General features: G+C 40.5%; 1 protein-coding gene across 5 annotated transcripts in view; it reads right to left on the reverse strand.

Annotated features, from left to right (window-relative positions):
• The window catches only part of ABR (ABR activator of RhoGEF and GTPase), a 129,090-nt gene that overhangs the window by 24,396 nt on the left and 85,640 nt on the right, over positions 1-19,054 (reverse strand). For all 5 annotated transcript variants that reach the window (XM_053457017.1, XM_053457018.1, XM_053457020.1 and 2 more), the window contains 10 exons: positions 15,849-15,901; positions 13,896-14,036; positions 11,882-12,003; positions 10,141-10,309; positions 9,140-9,262; positions 7,143-7,218; positions 6,398-6,502; positions 2,581-2,655; positions 1,638-1,735; positions 812-943 (listed from right to left, as the gene is read on the reverse strand). In XM_053457017.1, coding sequence (XP_053312992.1) covers positions 812-943; positions 1,638-1,735; positions 2,581-2,655; positions 6,398-6,502; positions 7,143-7,218; positions 9,140-9,262; positions 10,141-10,309; positions 11,882-12,003; positions 13,896-14,036; positions 15,849-15,901 — 1,094 coding nt within the window. The remainder of the gene's footprint in view (positions 1-811; positions 944-1,637; positions 1,736-2,580; positions 2,656-6,397; positions 6,503-7,142; positions 7,219-9,139; positions 9,263-10,140; positions 10,310-11,881; positions 12,004-13,895; positions 14,037-15,848; positions 15,902-19,054) is intronic.

Genomic DNA, 19,054 nt, shown 5'->3' on the forward strand with positions numbered 1-19,054 from the left:
GGCGGAAGATGTGGAAGTGATCAGCAGAGAAGATAGGGAAACATTTAGAGAGTGATCAAAAGTGGAAGAGAGTAGGCGAGAGTAAACGTGGGCACTGAGCAACATATTTTGTTCCCGACATAATTTTTGGCTGAAACTAATGCTGAAAAAAATAATGGACCAAAAACGAACCAAAAAGCATTTCTAGTAATTCTATGTTTCGTACATATTTTAACCCAACTCAATCTCAATCACAAATAACAGATGTATTCAACGTTATTGATATTTTTGGAATAGTTTGCAATTCCGATTGCCCAAGGTGTCCCAAAGAGTGTGAATACCTCTGTGTCCCCGACACGATGATACTATAAATGAAGAGTGTTCTGGGTATGGATGAATGAAAATGGTTCCTGTGTAGTAACAGAACCACACTGTGACCCTTCTGTGTACCACAAATCATGGCTATATCCCTGTAACATTCACCAGCCACTAAACAATTACATAGGTGCATTATATAAAGAATAGACATTAGCTTTCTGCCTGCCTGCCTTTTTTGCATAAACTGTTACAGAGCAAGACCTGTCTGATATCCGTTTAATGATCTTTCCAATGCATACAGTCTCATTTAGATTATATTCATTTATTTTCTGTAATGTTAAAGCTGAAAATCTGCAGAACAGAGACCAACTGCTAATGACCGTGACACGAGAAACCAACGTGATCTTTAAAAATGATTGTGCCCCCCAACTAGATAATAGACCCCATAGTCTATCGTTTGCTTTACACACGGATGCTTTGTGGTGGTTTGCCTTTGAGCCCGTTGGTACGTTACCTGAATTTGCCCTTTGCCCATGATCTTGTCTACAATCTCATTGTTATCCTTGTTCATCTTGGTCTTATCATAGCACTTTTCGTAGCAGAGAATTCGCAGGTACTGGGATCCCTCCAGTTCGATCTCAAACTCCTGGGGATGAGAAGTCACAGATATAAGATCCAAAAACTAATGAGTTCATCTAGTGGAACCAGGATGAGGATCAGGTGAACGCACCAAATGAGAAAAACCAGGAACCGGCACATATACAGTTTCTGACATCATCAAGTCAATTTACCGAATCTACTTATGACTTGGGTTTTGTAATTGTTTTGTAATATCTGGTGTGATGTAAGGGACTATTATATTTGCTGTTTAGTGGCGGCTAGTGGCAAAACATGGATAATATTCATCTCCTGCCCTAAAAACCTCCCTTTACCCAGCATCTTCTAAAAGGGGAGAAATAATCCGGCAAAGAACGGGAAGTTGAAATAGCTGCTCCTAAATTATCCACAATTTGGTTTCTAATTCATAAGAATCCTCACCAAGCATCCGATCGTTTCGACGTACCCCACCTACTCGCCTTGTAAGAGATGCGTTTGGCTGAACTGCTTACTAAGAAGTGTAATACGCAGTCACTGTTGTTAAGTCAGTTTGGAGCAGTTCTTTTTACACAAGCGCCAATGTTTTACAGATATTGGATTGTAAAGCGTGGGAAAATCGCAGATATTGTTTAACAGCAGTGGGAACGCGCACTACGCACTTTAATTGAATTTAAAACAGAAATGCATGCTAGGCTTTGTTTTAATGGGAAGGGGTTATGTCTGCCAGACTTTATGTTTCTCACCTCATTCCACTCCGGCTCTGTGGTATCACGAAAAACTCTGGTTTTGGCTTTACTGACAAAATAACCAAACGAGTCCACTTCCAGGGTGCAGTAGAGATCTATCGGCAGAGGAAAGCAAGAGAAAATATTGGTGCACAAAACATCTTATTGCTGCATTGCATTACTGCTAACCACATGTTAATATGTACAATTATGTACAGTGTTCGGACAGATTGCTCCAGTAATGTTAACATGTACCATGGCTCACTGTAACCCTTTAGGGGCTGTAGTACTGAACATTTCACATTCCTCAGCAAACCTCCTCAGAGTTTAATTACAGAAAGAGCAAGGGTCCGCTCTCTGCATATACCAGGGAAAGAAGTGAACAACAGTAACACATGTAAAGGATTACACTGCCAAGCCTCAATATCTTAAATCAGTATTTTTTAGATTGTAAACAAGGTACGGGACATACGGGCTTGATTATCTGGAGCAGTTTCTTCATAACGCTGGGAGTAAAAGGCAAAGTGTTTACTCAGCACTCTAAAGTCAAGGCTATTAGTGATCAGCAGCATCTTGAATACTCCTAATCTTTATTGAAGGGGGCATTTTACAATACAATTTCTAAAATCTTCCCAAAAAGTTGCAATTTCAAATGATTATTCAGAAACTTATTGGTTTAGAGAACTGCTTTGCTAGCTTGTAATTACTCCCTAATTGCTGACCAGAATATACAGGCAGAACAAGAGAAAAAGGAACGAGAAAGGAGAGAGAGAGAGAGAGAGAGAGAGAGAGAGAGAGAGAGAGAGAGAGAGAGAGAGAGAAAGAGAGAGAGAGAGAGAGAGAGAGAGAAAGAAGAATAAAACAAACGAAAAAAAAAATACTATCTTGGTATGTGCTTTATAAACACTGCACTTTATCACTAATACTAGCTACATCTGATAACCGAGCAGGTGTCGCTTACTGGCAGAATGGTCGAATCCTTTGGCAGAATGAACGATGACATGCAGAAACCCATATAGTCCAGAAGACTCATCATCTAGAATAGAAAACAGATGGGTTAATATAACAACAATATCCTCAAAGGTCAAGAGAAAAAACAGAACCTTTGCAGAAGAAAGATGCATAAAACCATTTTGTACCCATCTGTAACTGGCTAGCTGGTGGTAAACCTTCAACAGCCCGACATATAAGTATATAAGGGAAGCTGGTAAAGCAGGTACAGATACAGAACTACATATATCCTCAGAAGATTTCTAGAATACAATCTGTTACACTTAGAGGCCTCAGGAGCTTTGTCATACAATTATTATCCACATAATTCACAGAATACCCACTGGAAAAATCTCTGGTATTCCCAAAACTCTCTGTTAACTCTCAAAACACTGATTGCTCAACATCTTGTTATTTGGAAACATGAGCCAGCACAATCATTTGCCACTAAGGTTTTGGTAACGGCTACTTATACGGACAATCAAGCCAAGAACAACAATGCCTCTTCCCCAGAAGTATATGTAACTAATAGTCATAACTCATAAAAGGCTTCTTATATACATGTTTGGGAGGCAGCAGCGGCGATCTCCAAACGCACATGAAGCGTTTCCAGTCTACCTGGGAGAGTTCCTAGGGAATAACCTCACATTCCTCAAGTTCTTCCAGGGAAGCTGGATACGGAGGGGCAACCAACCCTTCAATTGCATGCGAAACATCCGAGCAGGAGACTTAAACTGATTTTACTATACTGCGGGAGAGATTCCCAACAGATTCCACGGGGGTAGTAGAAGCATTATTAAACACTCATCTACAGACACCAGACAAGCCAGGAAGGCTTGTTTTTCCCTCAGAAATCTCATGGTGCTGCCACAACGACAAGGGATTCTGGGTAGGCGCAGGCAAATAAGGTCAACAATGATCACCTTTTGCCTCTATATCCACTTTATACATGGATCCCTTGAAAGTAATTGCCCGCTGTACAGGACAGCCTTTAGACAAAACTCCGGTAAGAGGTGCACTAGCCAGATCACCACTCATGGACAGCTGTTTAAGCTATTACTTAAAACAAATGGATTTATGAAAAGATTGCCTCTCTAGGAACATGTCAGAGAGGAGATTATACATATGTATCAACACACATATTTAAAATAATTACACTGCCCCCCCACCCCTCCACAAAGAAGTCAGTGTACTAAACTCAACTTACACACGCAGCATCACTAACTACTAACGACGCTATACAGATACAGCAATGTTTATTGTGCCTTTTCAACACTAGGACATCTCTCGGATGTGCTCGTTACTGGCATGATCAGTGTATGCAATACGATAGCTCATTGTAAACATTGCAAAATATGTGGCAGCTTTAGTGGCATAAATTGTTTTCTCTTGTGTCAATATAATTTGAATCCAAATATGATGATTCTGGCTCATAACGAAACACAAAGTTCGTTGTGCGATTGTTCATCCAGTATTTTAGTAAATGGCATTCTGTCAATGGAATGTACATTCTTCCAAGCCCATCCGAACAAATACCGTAGTAACAATTATTGTGAGGAATCCATTTGTTATTGTCCTTCAACTACTTCCGTCCTTAAGGCTGGCAAGAAGGCAGAAACCCCATGGCAGCTGACAAGCATATTCAGAATACATACATTAAACTGTGACAATCTGCGCAATTTAACATACTCTGTTTATAATAAATAAATAAAAATAACGCATCCATGGGCGGATGTACGCAGCACGAAGGTCTGTTAATGCATTCCTAGCCAGACTGGCAGCAAATGGGTGGATAAACACACTTTTCCACACATGTAGCAACTTCCATTAAAGGAAATATAAGGCGCTAATCATAATAAGCTAAGGGTGCAATGTAAATTGTGCCTGGTGGGTAATAGCTGCGAGCCTGGCTTGGTTAAATCAGGAGTGGAGTCCTATAACGCTCATCATCCTAAACACCCCTACTCTTATATCCTTAATTCACAACCTTTAAATGTTGCCACGAAAGCTATAGCTCAGCCCATACTGTGGATTGTTTTTATCAAGGAAATATACTGAATGAACATGATATTTAAGATACAGACGTAGATCTATGCAAATACCCCGTGGTCTGTTTTAGGTCTCAGAATCACGGCAGTCACAAAGGTCTGCTGACATTTTAGCGTGTACTTTTATAAAGCAACCCTGGTAAAGGGATATGTCCAGAATAGTAAAGTGTAATCATTAAAACAATCACTTTACAGAAAGTTTACTCTCTTGAATGGAGAATCAACACTCAAGGGCCACAGGACCATTCTGTTCTCTTTACACTGAATTAACGTGAGCTCGCAGTTACTTGAAGCCACGGGGCTCCCATGCTTCTGATAACTTTAGAGAACACTCAAAGATTAGATCTGATCATCCAGTAGCTCCTAAGTTACGGCCTCGTGTACCAAAACCTAGGAGTGCACCTGCAGCTTAAATAGCAGAGAAAGGAAAACTCATACAAATTGTTCCATTTATTCAAAGAACAGTTAATATACATTCAATTTGGAATGTATTAAATAGATAGAACACCAGTACCAATATCCTGGATACATAAACTCTGCATTAACCCCTATTCAACAGAAGAAAGACTATCTTTTTATAAGCAATGAAGAGTTGGCCACTCTAATCCTTTTAACAACTGCATTTTAAATCACACAACATATCAGCGCTGCCAAGGGCATTCTCGATACCACATAAAGTGATGCACATAAAGAAATAAGACCCTTTAATGCTAAAGTATGAAATGTGAATTTAAGGGAAAGGTGTGAAAATCACTGTGAAATATTCCACATCTCCGCTGCATTTCAGAAATCACCGGCATATCTGTAACTGATCATGACGCAGTTTTGACATTCCGTGAGGGAACAGCGGCAGCGAAGCCGGGGTTTAAACACTTCTGTCCCAGCAACTGGTCACAGCTTTCGCATGGTCCATTGTCAGGCTAAACAAAGCTATCATTACACATTTGCTGTTGGCAAGCTGTGACCCATATGTGGAATTGCATGAATCTCTTGAACTGCAGCATTCCCAAAAGAGTGTGCATAAGACAAGACTCCGATCACTCAGATCCTGTCCAGAAAACAATTACATGAACTGATGGACACGTGTTATACATTACAGCTTGAAAACTAATTGTCTGTATGATTATTATTATTAAATTATTGCACTCATCACACCTCCCCTTAATTATACGGAACATTACGGCTAAATATACATATGTATACATACCTTTTCAAACAAGTCAATCATTTAATAAGCTTTGTTAGAAACAATAAAGGCTAAGCCATTGAGAAACTAGCGAGACTGGGGCTGATTTTCCCTGTTACTGTGAGGTTACACCTAGCGACTTTATTGTTAAACAGAGCAGTTGCAGCAGAAACATTAGATACCGCAGGTGGAGCAGTTAAAGCAATAACCCGCCACTGATATACCCAAGGGATTGAGGTTTATGTGGGTTGAGGATAAACATGACTCACTGTGGCTTGATATTGTGGGAAACCACTTTCAGAAATGTACTGGGGCACGCAGACTCCCCCTCACATCATTTATAAATAGAAAGCTTAGATTGATACAAACTGGTTTACTGAAAGCCTGTACTGGGGCACTGTTGGCGACATCATCAACGTACATAACGTATAATCAGTGAACATTACCAGATTCTGTTTCCCAAGGAAATATATTTGCTCTTCCGTGTACTGAACGCTAGCGCCACCTTGTGGGCTAAAGCAGTTAACTTGGATGTCCGGCAATCCCTCACTTACCGTCCTTATTGCTGATAATGGGCACATTGTGAACCGTTCGCAGCTTGAAGCAGGACCCAGTAAGAAACTGAAGCTCCACGGAGCTGAGTGCAAATGTTTGGAGATCTAGAACAAAAAAAAGTGCGAATAACTTGAAACGTGACAAAAAAATAAAACCAGGCATTAAATGTAATTAAAACAGAGACATATCTCAAGTAGCTGGAAACTGGAAGTCTATGGGGGTATTAGACTGAACCTGGCAGCTGCCCCTGTTACCTGGAGAGAGTATGTAGGGAGGTTTTTATCACGCTTACTGCAAAAGTATACTTCCAGCAAAATAAGCTCAAATTACATTTTCTATGAATGAAACAATTATGTAGTCCCAAGAGTTTTTCAATATACAACAGATACATTTAAAAGAAATGCTAGACTTTTCCTCCATTAAGTCACCTCAGAGGTTATTTCCCATGATTCTGCGTTTTGAAAATGGTGATAGCAAGTTTTATTTTACGCTCTAGTAGCTTGTGATGGATGGGGCCCAATTTTCTCATTCTCACCATGGATACAGAAAATTGGCAAAGGAGGTTTGCACATTACGAAAAAAGTGGTGTTTACATTTTGGCTACCTCTTCGTGCACATATATTTTTTGATATGAAGGTCAGTCACTCCAGGACCCGACAAGACTGCTCCTGCCTTTGAGAAGCCCAGTCCTACCCCGGGCTTGGATTACATTGTAGCATCAAACACACAACTTCGTGTGCTCACCTTTTTTCTGTAGCTTTTGGATGACTTCTCTCCATTCGGCTCTCTCATAATCAGAGGATAACAGGAATAGATAGCTCTGAAAGGAAGCAGACGAGAACGTGGCAGATACCCGTTTGTACAAGACACCGCACAACTCAATGTGTCACCTAGACGACTAATATGTTTCACTGGGCACTGAAATGCACTGATAAGCACTGCTATGTCACCCAGTGTTTTAGAAAATGAAAGTGATCGTTTTTTTATTTATATTTTTAACTGAACACACACATATGCAAGTGAATCTGTCATTTAGAGATGTTCTTCAAAGGATTCAGGATCTTGGCTTCTTGAATGGGATACTAAGTTGGATGAAGAATCATTACAGGAACGTCTCAGGACCTTCCCTATTATCTTAGCTACAAATGGTTACCTTAACATTAATCTCATTTTCAGAATGTGCTTGATATGTCCACATTGTATCTCACTAAGTTCTAATCACCTTATTTTAAAATGTATCCCCTTTTTTGTGTGGTATCTCCCCCTACAGTCGGTCTCTATAGCCTGCAGATTTAAAAGGGTTAACATTTGGCAACTTCATCTGCTCCCTCTATGTAACGCACTGCTCTGGTCACTCGTTGGGGTAGCCCTTTAAGCACTGAGGCCTCTAAGTTGTAAACCACTTCTGCAGAAACCCCCTCGATGCATCTGACAGGAGATATTGCAAAAGTTGTAAGAAGATGTATAGCCAGCTTTCATGATCTCAGAGGTCTCTTCTTCAGACTTCTGAGGTCCTGAAACTTATGCAACTTTTTTTTTTTCTTTCTATATTGACCCAATGAAAGTTATTGTCTTCTACTAAAGACTTCCTTGTATCATCATAGCAATGGTCCAATCATATGGACCACCCCTGGTGTGATAGAGGGACCATTGTGATAGCAGGATTGCAGGGTTGCCTGATATACATGTTATAATTTAGATTCACATGTGTTGCGCTCTGTATGGTCTGTATTATAACACATGTATCCTTACGGCATTCAGGCTTTTGTGTTCCACAGGTTCACGAACCCAATAATGTTTTCAGGCAGCTGCACTTTAGCCACTTGTATATGTTGTCACTCACTGCCAGTGGGAACAATAGAATGGCCCAGTCTCAATCACTCACCCGGACTATCTAATTAAGGAATGTCTATGGGGGTTCGGACTTCATTAGCAGTGAAATCAAGGGGCGTTCCCAGTGATTTCACTGCTTGGCTGCTTTCACTGTTTGAGTATTTAGTATTTAAACATGTGAATGTATTTAAGACCCGTATGTGCTGCTCACTGTATTTTGTTTATGTGTTGCTCGTGAATATTTATTTTCTTGTCTAAAATTACATTAGTTTTTTTTTTTTTTTAAATCAAATTCACCTTGCAATCGTAACATGCATGAATTGAGACCAGATACTTTTGTTAATGTTTCTGAATAAGTGATCTTGATGACGCCAAGCTACATGACTAGTGCAGCTTGATCTGCTCACAATGTGTTGGCTTTGCTGCTCCCATCGCACATATTGGGTGCCGTGTCTTGTGTTTTCCTGTTAAGTAATTACAGCTAGTCTGCAGTAAACCTCTCACAAACCAAAGCGCTGTCTACACTTGAAACGCAAAGTCTTTGAACATTCAACTTTAAAGAAACGTGTCCTTGTGATACAGACTTAAAGGCGAATACTGGGTATAAAGCCAAATCAGTACAAGTTCTGAAAGTAAGGAGCTCATCCGGCTCCCACGCACTCGTTCCCCTGACAGCCTTACTCACTTTCCACATCAGACACTGCAGAATTCCCCTCCTGGCATCATCCTCTCCAAGTCTAACAGATTCAAAGCATGCAAATAACCATTGCTGTCTACCCTCGGGTCCCAAGTGACAAAACCAAAGCCAAATTTTGCATTTTTTTTTTCTTTTCTACAATACCCAACGCCCCCCCACAGAGTAATAAATCTCAGCAGGGATGAAACAGCCGCCTGGTTCTCAAGCTTACCTTGCCATTCTTGTTATGGATGCGGAAAGGGATGGTGGGAGAGAAAAGGAGCAGCCATGACTCATACTCAAACATTTTTTTCTTTAGTCTCTCGATCGCACGGCTGGAGCCTTTATTGGACTTCTGATACAGGACAAAGAAATTATCGTCAGAATATGATCTGTGTTTCTTAAGCAAAGTTGACGATTAACCAATTTAGCACATACAATTCAAGTATACGGAATTATATTGACATATGACATTGCATAGAAACCAATGAAACGCCTCATATTGACTGCATTTAAATAGACACTACTTAGTTATCAGCTGCGTCAGAATCCAATGTACCGTTTTTGCTCGAATATAAGACTAGGATTTTTCAGAGCAAATGTTCTATAATCCGACTTCAAATAGAGTTCTGACCCAGCTCTGCAGGCGACCCGGATCCTCCTCTCTGTCAGCCGGTGGTTGTCTGCATGATGGGGCTTCTATGACTGAGCGACGGCGTAACAGGACCTTCTGGTGCTCAGTCATTGAAGCCCGGGTGGAAGTGCCGCAGCAGCAGAGGCTGTCTACACGCATCACGCAGATGTCAACTTGGCTGCCCCACTAAACACCAGGGAGTCTGGAGCATGGGGGCAGATGTGCATAACCGGGGGCAGGTTGGCAGATAAAAGGAAATAAAAACAAGAAATGCATTTTTCTCAATCAGTTTTTATTAAATATGAAAAAAGAGTTTACATGGGAATATTTATACGGTATTCTCTTTAAACGTAGATAATTTAGAGTTTTCCTCATCTCATAACACAATGCCCCCTGTTTTCTAACACAAGGGTAACAAAATTATAACCAAAAACAGAACAGGTCAGCACACCAGTAACTGTTCTGTCTTTGTTATTGAGTTGCTTTTGGGGAGGACAATCTGTTTAGGATTTGCCACCCACTTTCTAGGTATATTAATTGTGGTGTGCCCTCCTGCATCCTATATAGTAAATACTAAAACTATAATGCCACAAACTCACCTTTTCCTTTTGAATCTCACTCTTAAGAACTGAGATCTTGGCCTTTGTCTCTTCGATCTCATGGTCAGGGGGAGCGTGGAGCTGGGGGATTGGCTCGGACTCCTCTGGGGAAGGAAACACCAGGTCGGCCAGGGGGATGTACCACTTGCAGTCATACTGCTGATGCTTCCTGTAAGTAACCAATACAAAATATTTAATGATCCCTGCGCATGGTCTGACACGTCAACTATGCGGTTTATATTCATGTCTTTTCCCTGGGAGAGATACCCTGCTGTGTGCTATGCAGTGGATTGCAAATAAATATTCTTGCACACCGAGGCGTTTGTGCCGTTATTTGTTGGCTCCTGCGGAAGTCTCCTACCTTTCTGTTGTTGTGCTGCATGAGCTTTCTTATTATGCTGCTTTTTTTATTAAATACTTCGACTTCATATTGTCACATCGCACACTGGAGCGTCCTGACATTGGAACATGAAAAGCTAGCCACGGCCAGTCTATGTCTTGGCCAAATCATTTTATTATTTTATAACCTTGCCTTTTATTTAAAAGGTGGGGCTCCTGGCAGGACATACTACATGCCCGTATTACTTTTGTATACTTTCTCTGGGTCACTTAGAAATGTCCTTGTTTTTGAAAGAAAAGCACATTTTGTCCATTAAAATAACATGAAATGGATCAGAAATACAGTGTAGACGTTGTAAATGACTATTGTAGCTGATTTTTAATGGAATATCCTCCTCGGCGTACAGAGGCCCTTTATCACTCCCAACACTTCGGTGTTCCAATGGTACATTCTGTTCACTGACCCAAGTTTAACTTTAAAAGGCTAATTGATCGTTTGATAACCCTTTTGCAACTATGTTACAGCTAGAAATGTCCTTGTTCTCCATGAAAAAAGTGACCCCAAACCATTATACTCTATGCGGAACATCTAAAAGATGTAGCTACTACTTTACAACTGTGAGTAATTGTTCATTTTCACAATGCTTTGGTTAGAAATGGCTGGGCATTTGACCAGCCTGCTGCGTGACTAAAGCTCATGATCAGATCGTGTCCTGGGCCAAGTCAAGTTTAATATTAGAATTTACGAAGCAGATAAAAGCTGGTTCTGTGGCTGCGCGTCTAGTTTGCGTGTAGGTAATAAAACTGAATACAATTACATCTCTCTCTCTCTCTCTTTGAGCAACCTGTGAAAAACTTCTCTGCTGACTATTTTCTTGCTGCAAGACCTAAGATCTCTCTTCCAGCAGCCTGTGAGAAACTTTCTTGCTGTGAGACCAAAGAACCTGTGTAATCAGCCGCTAGCCAGTCTGGCAACAAAGGTCCTGAAGCACCGTCAGGGGTAAGCTCCTTCACAGGATGCCAATGGCTCGTCTGACACGACTAGAGCTGCCTAAACACCAAGATAATGACAATGGCGCTTCACATCAAGATGCTTCTCTCTGCGGTCCACCCACTCACAACATGAAGGTGTGGGAGGCAGTTTGCAGAGCGCCTACATCAAGAAACCAGTATTGGTTGCATTACTGAGCAGATGTAAGAATGTAATCAGTTTAAATGCTTTGAGAAATGGCACTATTTCTATCCAAATAGACTGTTTATCTGAAATTGTGTTGGATCATTGCGTACCCGCACTAAAGCAACACACTTACCTCCATCGAGGAATTACTTCTGGACACAAAGTCCAGCCAAACCCAAACATTGATTTGGAAACTCATTTTACAAAACACCTATTACCACCTACCCAACAGTTGCCTTCTTGAGCTTGGCACAAAGGAGAAGGTCTGTAAACAAGAAGAGATGCCGCAGTTTGCGTGAGTTTTCAGATAGCTCCACCAAGAAACCATCTTTCACCAGCTGCCGGGTCTGGAAAAAAAACCACGAGTGTTATAAACAATAAAAACATTGCACAGTTTCTACAATAGAAACAATCTATAAATCATCAAAGCAACTGTTCTTGTAGTACTGCACGACTCAAAAACCGCTTCCATCCTCCTTTACATGTTTTAGGATGCTCATATGGAGCATGTAATAGCGCAATATGCAGCCGCCTACTGGATAGACGCTGCCCTTCTACATTCAGTATATCCAGCAAGCGGCTGCATGCAGGTAATTTACTAGCCGCTGGCTTCAAAGCACCAGGGCTTTTTAATATTTTTTATCTCGGTCCGGTCTGGATCAGAGCTGCCACCACGCAAACTGATCGTTACAGATGCTAAACCGAAAAAGGAATGGTATACAGCGTGTTTCCTCAAATTAGAGCGTTATGTGTTGGGCTTCCTTTATTATGGACCTGAGGTCCAAATAATTATGTGACTGATAATAGCTATTACAATGTAACTAAGCCACGTGGCATCACTGTAACATACATTCATTCAGGATAATTATACATCTAAAGTGAAAGGGGGGGGCTAGATGATGGATAAGGAACGTATATTTTATTTAAACAGGGTTTGGTTTGTGTTACAATATTATTTCTCTGTTACAAAGTCAGTACACAACTATTTCCTTTGACAAAATGATGCTGAGCTTGTGCCCTAAAAATCATGGAAACATAAAAGGATGACAACACTTTGTCTGATGCTTAGTGACTTCGACTACATCATCTTCCTCCCCTCCGGCGGCTGAAAGATGCATTGTACGGACGTGAATAATTGACCTCATACAGGCTGTGAGCTGCCCTGCAATCTTCTACATGCTTATGTCATTCTAAGCAACATAAACACGCTAACAATGAACCCTTTCAGCTGAAATATTCTAGACAAATTGGGTTCCCTTTGGTTCATAATCTGACAGCGAAACCCTCAATGATGTGACATATTAAGAATTCGACTGAAGCTTCGGTAATGAATGACTCTAGATTGTATTTGAGCTTTAACCGTTAAGACCGCCAACTTCACACGCTGCAGATTAAACAGTACAAGCAGTACAAATATTTCAAGAATGGTTGGCCTTGAGATATTTCTTAATAATTTTTTACATAGCGACGTTACAGGGGACACAAACGGGGCATACGCCACCTGCTAAGCCATGCAAACAGAGCACAGGATTAGCAGTAGGGTTCCAAGGTGATCTTCACTGAAGGATCATGGGTTATTTGTCATATTTGGTAGCAGTCAGAGCTGCAAAACATAAATCTAAATAACAAAAGAATATTAAAAGAAATAATAAATAATTTGGAATTCAATTATGTCCAGATCTTGGATGCCAATGCTCTAAAGATCACCAGTCAGCTAAATTGAGGTCTAAGTGATTTGTGCTTCAGGCTCATGAGGAGACAATGTCACATCAATAAACACATTTGTACTTATTCTCATTTTTTCCCCTTGAAGGAAAAAGAACGACACAAGAAGCTAAATACATTTTAAGAATTCTCTACCATACGATGTATGAAGAAATTCCATTAAACATGTAATCATGTTACACAATCCCCTAAACTGCAATGCATAGAGTTATCCATAGAAGGAAAATCTGCTATGTGTGGCCTTATTAACCAAAATAGGAAATACTTTATCATAATACATGTTTAACCCTTCCTATGTCTTTTACACGCCAGCATGCATTGGTGTAAGGATCCAAATTAATAATTCCTTTATTTGTATTTGCATCTCTCCTCTGACACGCATCTCAGTTCAGTCCTCTCCTGAATGTTTTATTATACGATGAAGGCACGTTATAGCCAGCATGTCCTTCTCTATCTAGCGAAGAAGAAGACAATCATAATTAGGCAAGACTCACTTCCCCTGCCCCTCTCTCACCTCTCCCTTTGGAGTTGTGACTGCAGTTCTCCTTTCATCAATATCCTCATTGATGCTCGACAAGAAGTTCTGTGAAATACGAAGGGCGTCTTGAAGTAATGGGTAGTCCGGGTGATCAGTGGGGGTGTGTTTAAGAAGATCCTGGGGGGGGGAAGCATTGATTTACATTTTACATCATCTCCTAACAGATTATCACCTAAATACTTAACATACGACTATATGATAAAACCACTGCAATATGTAGAAAAGATAAGAGTTACACACTGGAGTTTATTCACAGAAGTGGCAGCAAAGTGGTAGTTCGGACTCACAGGTATAATACTCACAGGCATAGCTCTGATGAAACAGCGGCTAGGATGGCCCTGTATAATGTGTATTTAAATCACTGACACGTCACCAGGTAAACTATACTTTACAGCCATTCTTGCAGGGAACGTGTCAGGATTGGCCCTCCATTGAGCATAATTAAATCAGTGAGTTTGAAAACATAACTCTTGCAAGCTCCTTAAGTGACTAAAGCCCATTATCTCTGCTGTGAATGCAATTTATTGGGCAGAAACAGCAGCAACAGGAATATTAGTCATATTTAACAAAAGAATTACGAGCACCCAAATGCATACACTGAATAATAAGCACATAAGCTGACCCAGCCACATCGAGGGATCTATTAAAGGATAATCGGATGTGGACTTTAAAGACTGATTTCATTTCGTATGACAGATATTCATTTGGTCTGGAAGGTCAGCCATTTAATGATGAATAATAATAATTTCTCATTTGCCATGTGCTTTGGCTAAAATATAATACTAACCCCGCGTGGATACCTAATAAATATACTTGCAGGCTGGGAACACTTTCAATGTGTTCTCCCATGTACAGAAGATGATGGAATGCTGTACACCAAGCAACATATACTCTCCTCTGACTCGACTCTTTGCTGTACAACTTGTCATTAAATAAATGAAGACTCCGAAGAATCGCAAACAAGCTGGGTATCCGTACCTTTTCCCAAAGCCTATATTTTATAGTGTATAGAAGTAATATGTCACGGCGTTTACAGATTAAAACCATCAATATACACCCAAGTCCCCCTACTGCGGATACCATGAGGAAATAAGTTAGAATCTACATTATTCCTTTTTTATTTTGTTATCGCTGCCCTGAGAAGTTGTGGATTTGTAAGGGTGAGGTGTGAAGGAAGGAGGGTTCTCCAGGACAGAAGAACGATTAGACAATGCTGGTCCAGCCACAGACTGCTTTCATACTGAACTTCATTTTCCTAAAAGCCGTCATGCTGATAGTTCCCCAAAGTCCATGTCCTGTGTTTGAATTTTCACGATCACCACTGGAGGGCAGTGTCTGCAGCAGCCATCCCTCGGCCTTCCCATAATAACACTGTCACATTTGGTTACATATCAGAACATTACGGGACATTACTCAGACAATAACACAATAGATGCAAATGACACTGAGCAGCATGTGACATTTAGAAGAGCGCCAACATAAAAGGCAATTGTACGATATGGAAATATGCGTGTTAAATTAAGATTTGTTCTTCTTTCAATGACATTTCCTATTGCAGCGAATAAAATACATTTTAACTCTTCCTAGAAATCTTGACTATTTAGGACACTAAGAATGAATTATGACTATCCTGCCATGTGCAGGAACATGCAACGAAGCCATAGGCAGGAGTATTGAAGAAGTGAATGGTTCATAGGCTACAATCACATCCTCAGGGGAAATAATGTTTGAGAAATTGCTCTGACAAAAAATAACCTTGTATAACAGATTGATTTTGGTAAAGGTCAATCTTCAGCCTTTCTGAAGTTCTGCAAACCTTTGCTAGAAGATCCCAGTGTTATGATGATGAGGACTGCACTTTTATCCAAGCCCAGAGTATGGCTGTGAAATGGTACATGTATAATTATATAGTCGGTGATAAATACTTACATGCAGGACCAGTGTGCTACGGGTCACACGATCTATGGGTTTGTACAGCAGTGCTAAAAACAGAAAGAGGAATAAGGACATTAGAATAAGCAGCGTTTTGGAACTAACAAAGCAGAGTATATCACGGCGATCACACAGCACATAAGGTACTATATGGAGTTACTATAAAGAGTATTGTAATGTACTATTAAGCCAATACATGAGTATGCAGATAAGTTCTTCACTGACTGTAATAGATTTTAGGACCACCGACCTATTCCAGTAATGTCCTATTCGCTTACAGCAGAGACATTCAATTTAAGAAATCCCTATACATGGTGCCCAAAGACTAGGCTGACTAGGATTGCCACCGGTGCTCCTTCCATGTCAGGTAAACCAATCCCTTATGATGTTACTGATGGAAGCAATATGCAAAAAAAATGGGGGCCAGTGTTATATGGTCCACATTACAAGTAGATGCAAACTTCTAGGAGATCTACTGCGGACTGCCCAGTGCTGACTGAGGTCCGTGAGAGGTCTTTGAGACCCTGTGTGCTCATGCGCAGAAAGCACTACCACTGATTTTAATTGGAGTGAAAATGGGACCACAGAGGGGGTCCTCTGCTGTAACTCTGAAGCTGCAGCTTTCCCTAAAGGCAAGTATTTTATTTTTTACAGGATTAACCAATGCATATTAAAGTACTTACAAAGTACTTAAATATGTTTTCTTTGTTGAAGAGACTGCATGGGAATTGAATTGTCCCTTTAAGGAACAGGTTCCAGAACTAGAGAGGACAAACACCAGGGCTGAAGATAGAACAATGTAATTAGAATAGCTATAGATATACCAACACAAAAAGATAGGCACTTTGAACGGAACCAAAGGGTCATTTCTTGCAACCGATACACTGCTGTATTATTACTTCAATTCCAAGCAGGGAATGACTGCAAGCCGCATTACACACACATGGGGTTATCTATAAAAAGTGAATTCGATACAAAGTCTGAAATGCGATGCCACCACCATAGCATCCGGCTGAATAGTCACATCCGCCGTGGAACTTCATAGACTGCTTTAGCGAAAAGTACATTGACACCTTCAACTAAATAAGAGCCTATATTCCAAAATGAGTACTCGGTGCCACATGAAACACCTCCTCTGCATGGCGACGTTCCGGCCATTTAAGGCTGAGGCAGAATATGCGGAAAATGAATAGAATCTTGAACAGCTTGTGAACGTTTGAGAATAAAACAATAAATCATACAATACCGAATAATGTGAACTCTACACTTTAGATTATTCGTGTGTGTATTACAATGACGGGCATCAAAACCATGTAAGACGGGATGCATCACGTGCCATTCCAATCATTCAAGTAGAGCACATTCACTAAAAAAAAAAAAAAAACTCTTGTAGAACGCACCCTATCTATCTATTAACCCATTAGATATTGTCCCCAAAGTAAAACCCTGACTGCTGGAAAGAGTCCATCACTCGTAAGCAGCAGACGGCGCGTTTGCTTTTCTGATTCAGTACGCCTCCTGACTCACAATAAATGAAATCACTCGCAATCATTTGACATGAGACTGAGATCAGCTCTTTGTCTCATCTCTTTGGAGCGTGCTTTTTAACTACTACCTCGAGGAACAGAACAAATCCGGATATAAATAGCAGTAATGTTGCCAGGCGCTGGCTAAGTTGAGGAGAGGGGGTCTGGTACGCACTCCTTACACCCCACTGAAACAAATCCCAGCATCTCAGAACGCGTACAGTAAGCAGATTCATTCTGCATAGACTCGCTGGGGTATCGAAAACAAGCGGCTGCTCATACAATTACACCGCTCTACCTATCTTTATGGAAACTAGGTCTGAATGGGACACATTACGTATAGTTATACGAAGCAGGAGAAGTGAAAAAGGGGACATGATGTCAGAGTTGTTAGGATCTTTATTGGAACCCATAACTTTATATTTTTATCAGCAATAGTACTGAAGGTCTTAATGGGAAAGTATGAATTTTTGCAGATGATACAAGCGTCAGCAACAGAGTAGAAATTTCTAATGAAAGTGATTTCAGTAAATTAGAAGCAGAAGTTTTATGTTGAAAAATGTAAAATAATGCATTTGGGATGTAAAAATCCCAAGCTAGAATATATAATATATAATGACTTCTGATGACTTCTGCAGACAACACAATGAGGTGTTGGAAAATGCAAGCAGGCTGTCGGGTTGTATAGCGAGAGGCTTTAGTAGCAGGATTCTAAGACCAAGGAGGACTGATAATAGCCTGAGTCTTTACATCAGGCAAAATGCGCAGACAAGATGGGCCGAATGCTTCTCATCTGCTGTCAAATTTTAGGCTTCTATGCTGTTAAGTAAATAAGTGTTAAAACGAGTTTCTTCTCTAGCTCTGAGCAGACATAAATCATCTACTTAATTTGTATTCTGCAAGGATCAAATTATATACTTTACTGACTTTCAGAAATATGATGCGACATATCTGAAAACTTTTTTGCTGCTTTAATGAGGGTATCGTTTGATTCCCGTGAACTGTAACACTTTTAGCGTTGTGTTTAATGGGTTCCATAAAAATTACTGTAATTTCCTCAAGGAACAAAACAGCTGCCGCATGTATCATAAAGCAATTCATAAGCTCGTTGAAGTGCACGAAAAGTGGATATTACAAGCAATACAACTTCCAAGCCTAGAATTCCAAGAAAGGAATACATATTTCTTTGTCGCCCCTTTGATGCAGTTTGTGTTATTGATCGGTGGGTAACAAGGCCATGTTCATCACAGAGACTTTATTCAGAACCTTCAAATGGCCTTAGAGAACTCAGACAGTGTAACAAAATGTTTGTGTCTCATATAACACCCTTAGTGAACAACATGTTATTCTTCTGTTGATTTGTTACTTAATGTCTTCAAGGCGCTATATTTGTTGTGGAGTCAGCGCCGTTTCTGAACACATACCTTGTACTGCGCAACAAACGCCACTGTTACCCAGATTTTTTTTTATTTTTTAAACTGAATTCAGAGTTAAAGTTCTGGGACAGATGTGTGCGTACATGACGCGTGGGCAGCTGCCCGCTAACAGCAAACACGCAGTTTCCCTGCTTAATGGAAGTCCCGTGTGTGCTGTTAAAACATACAACACTTCCATCTGGAGCAGGACTGCTTTGATTCAGCAGCCCCGATTACACTATATAAACATGTTGGCCCTTTT

The sequence above is a fragment of the Spea bombifrons genome, chromosome 2, assembly GCF_027358695.1.
Source record: "Spea bombifrons isolate aSpeBom1 chromosome 2, aSpeBom1.2.pri, whole genome shotgun sequence".
NCBI classification, from domain to species: Eukaryota; Metazoa; Chordata; class Amphibia; order Anura; family Pelobatidae; genus Spea; species Spea bombifrons.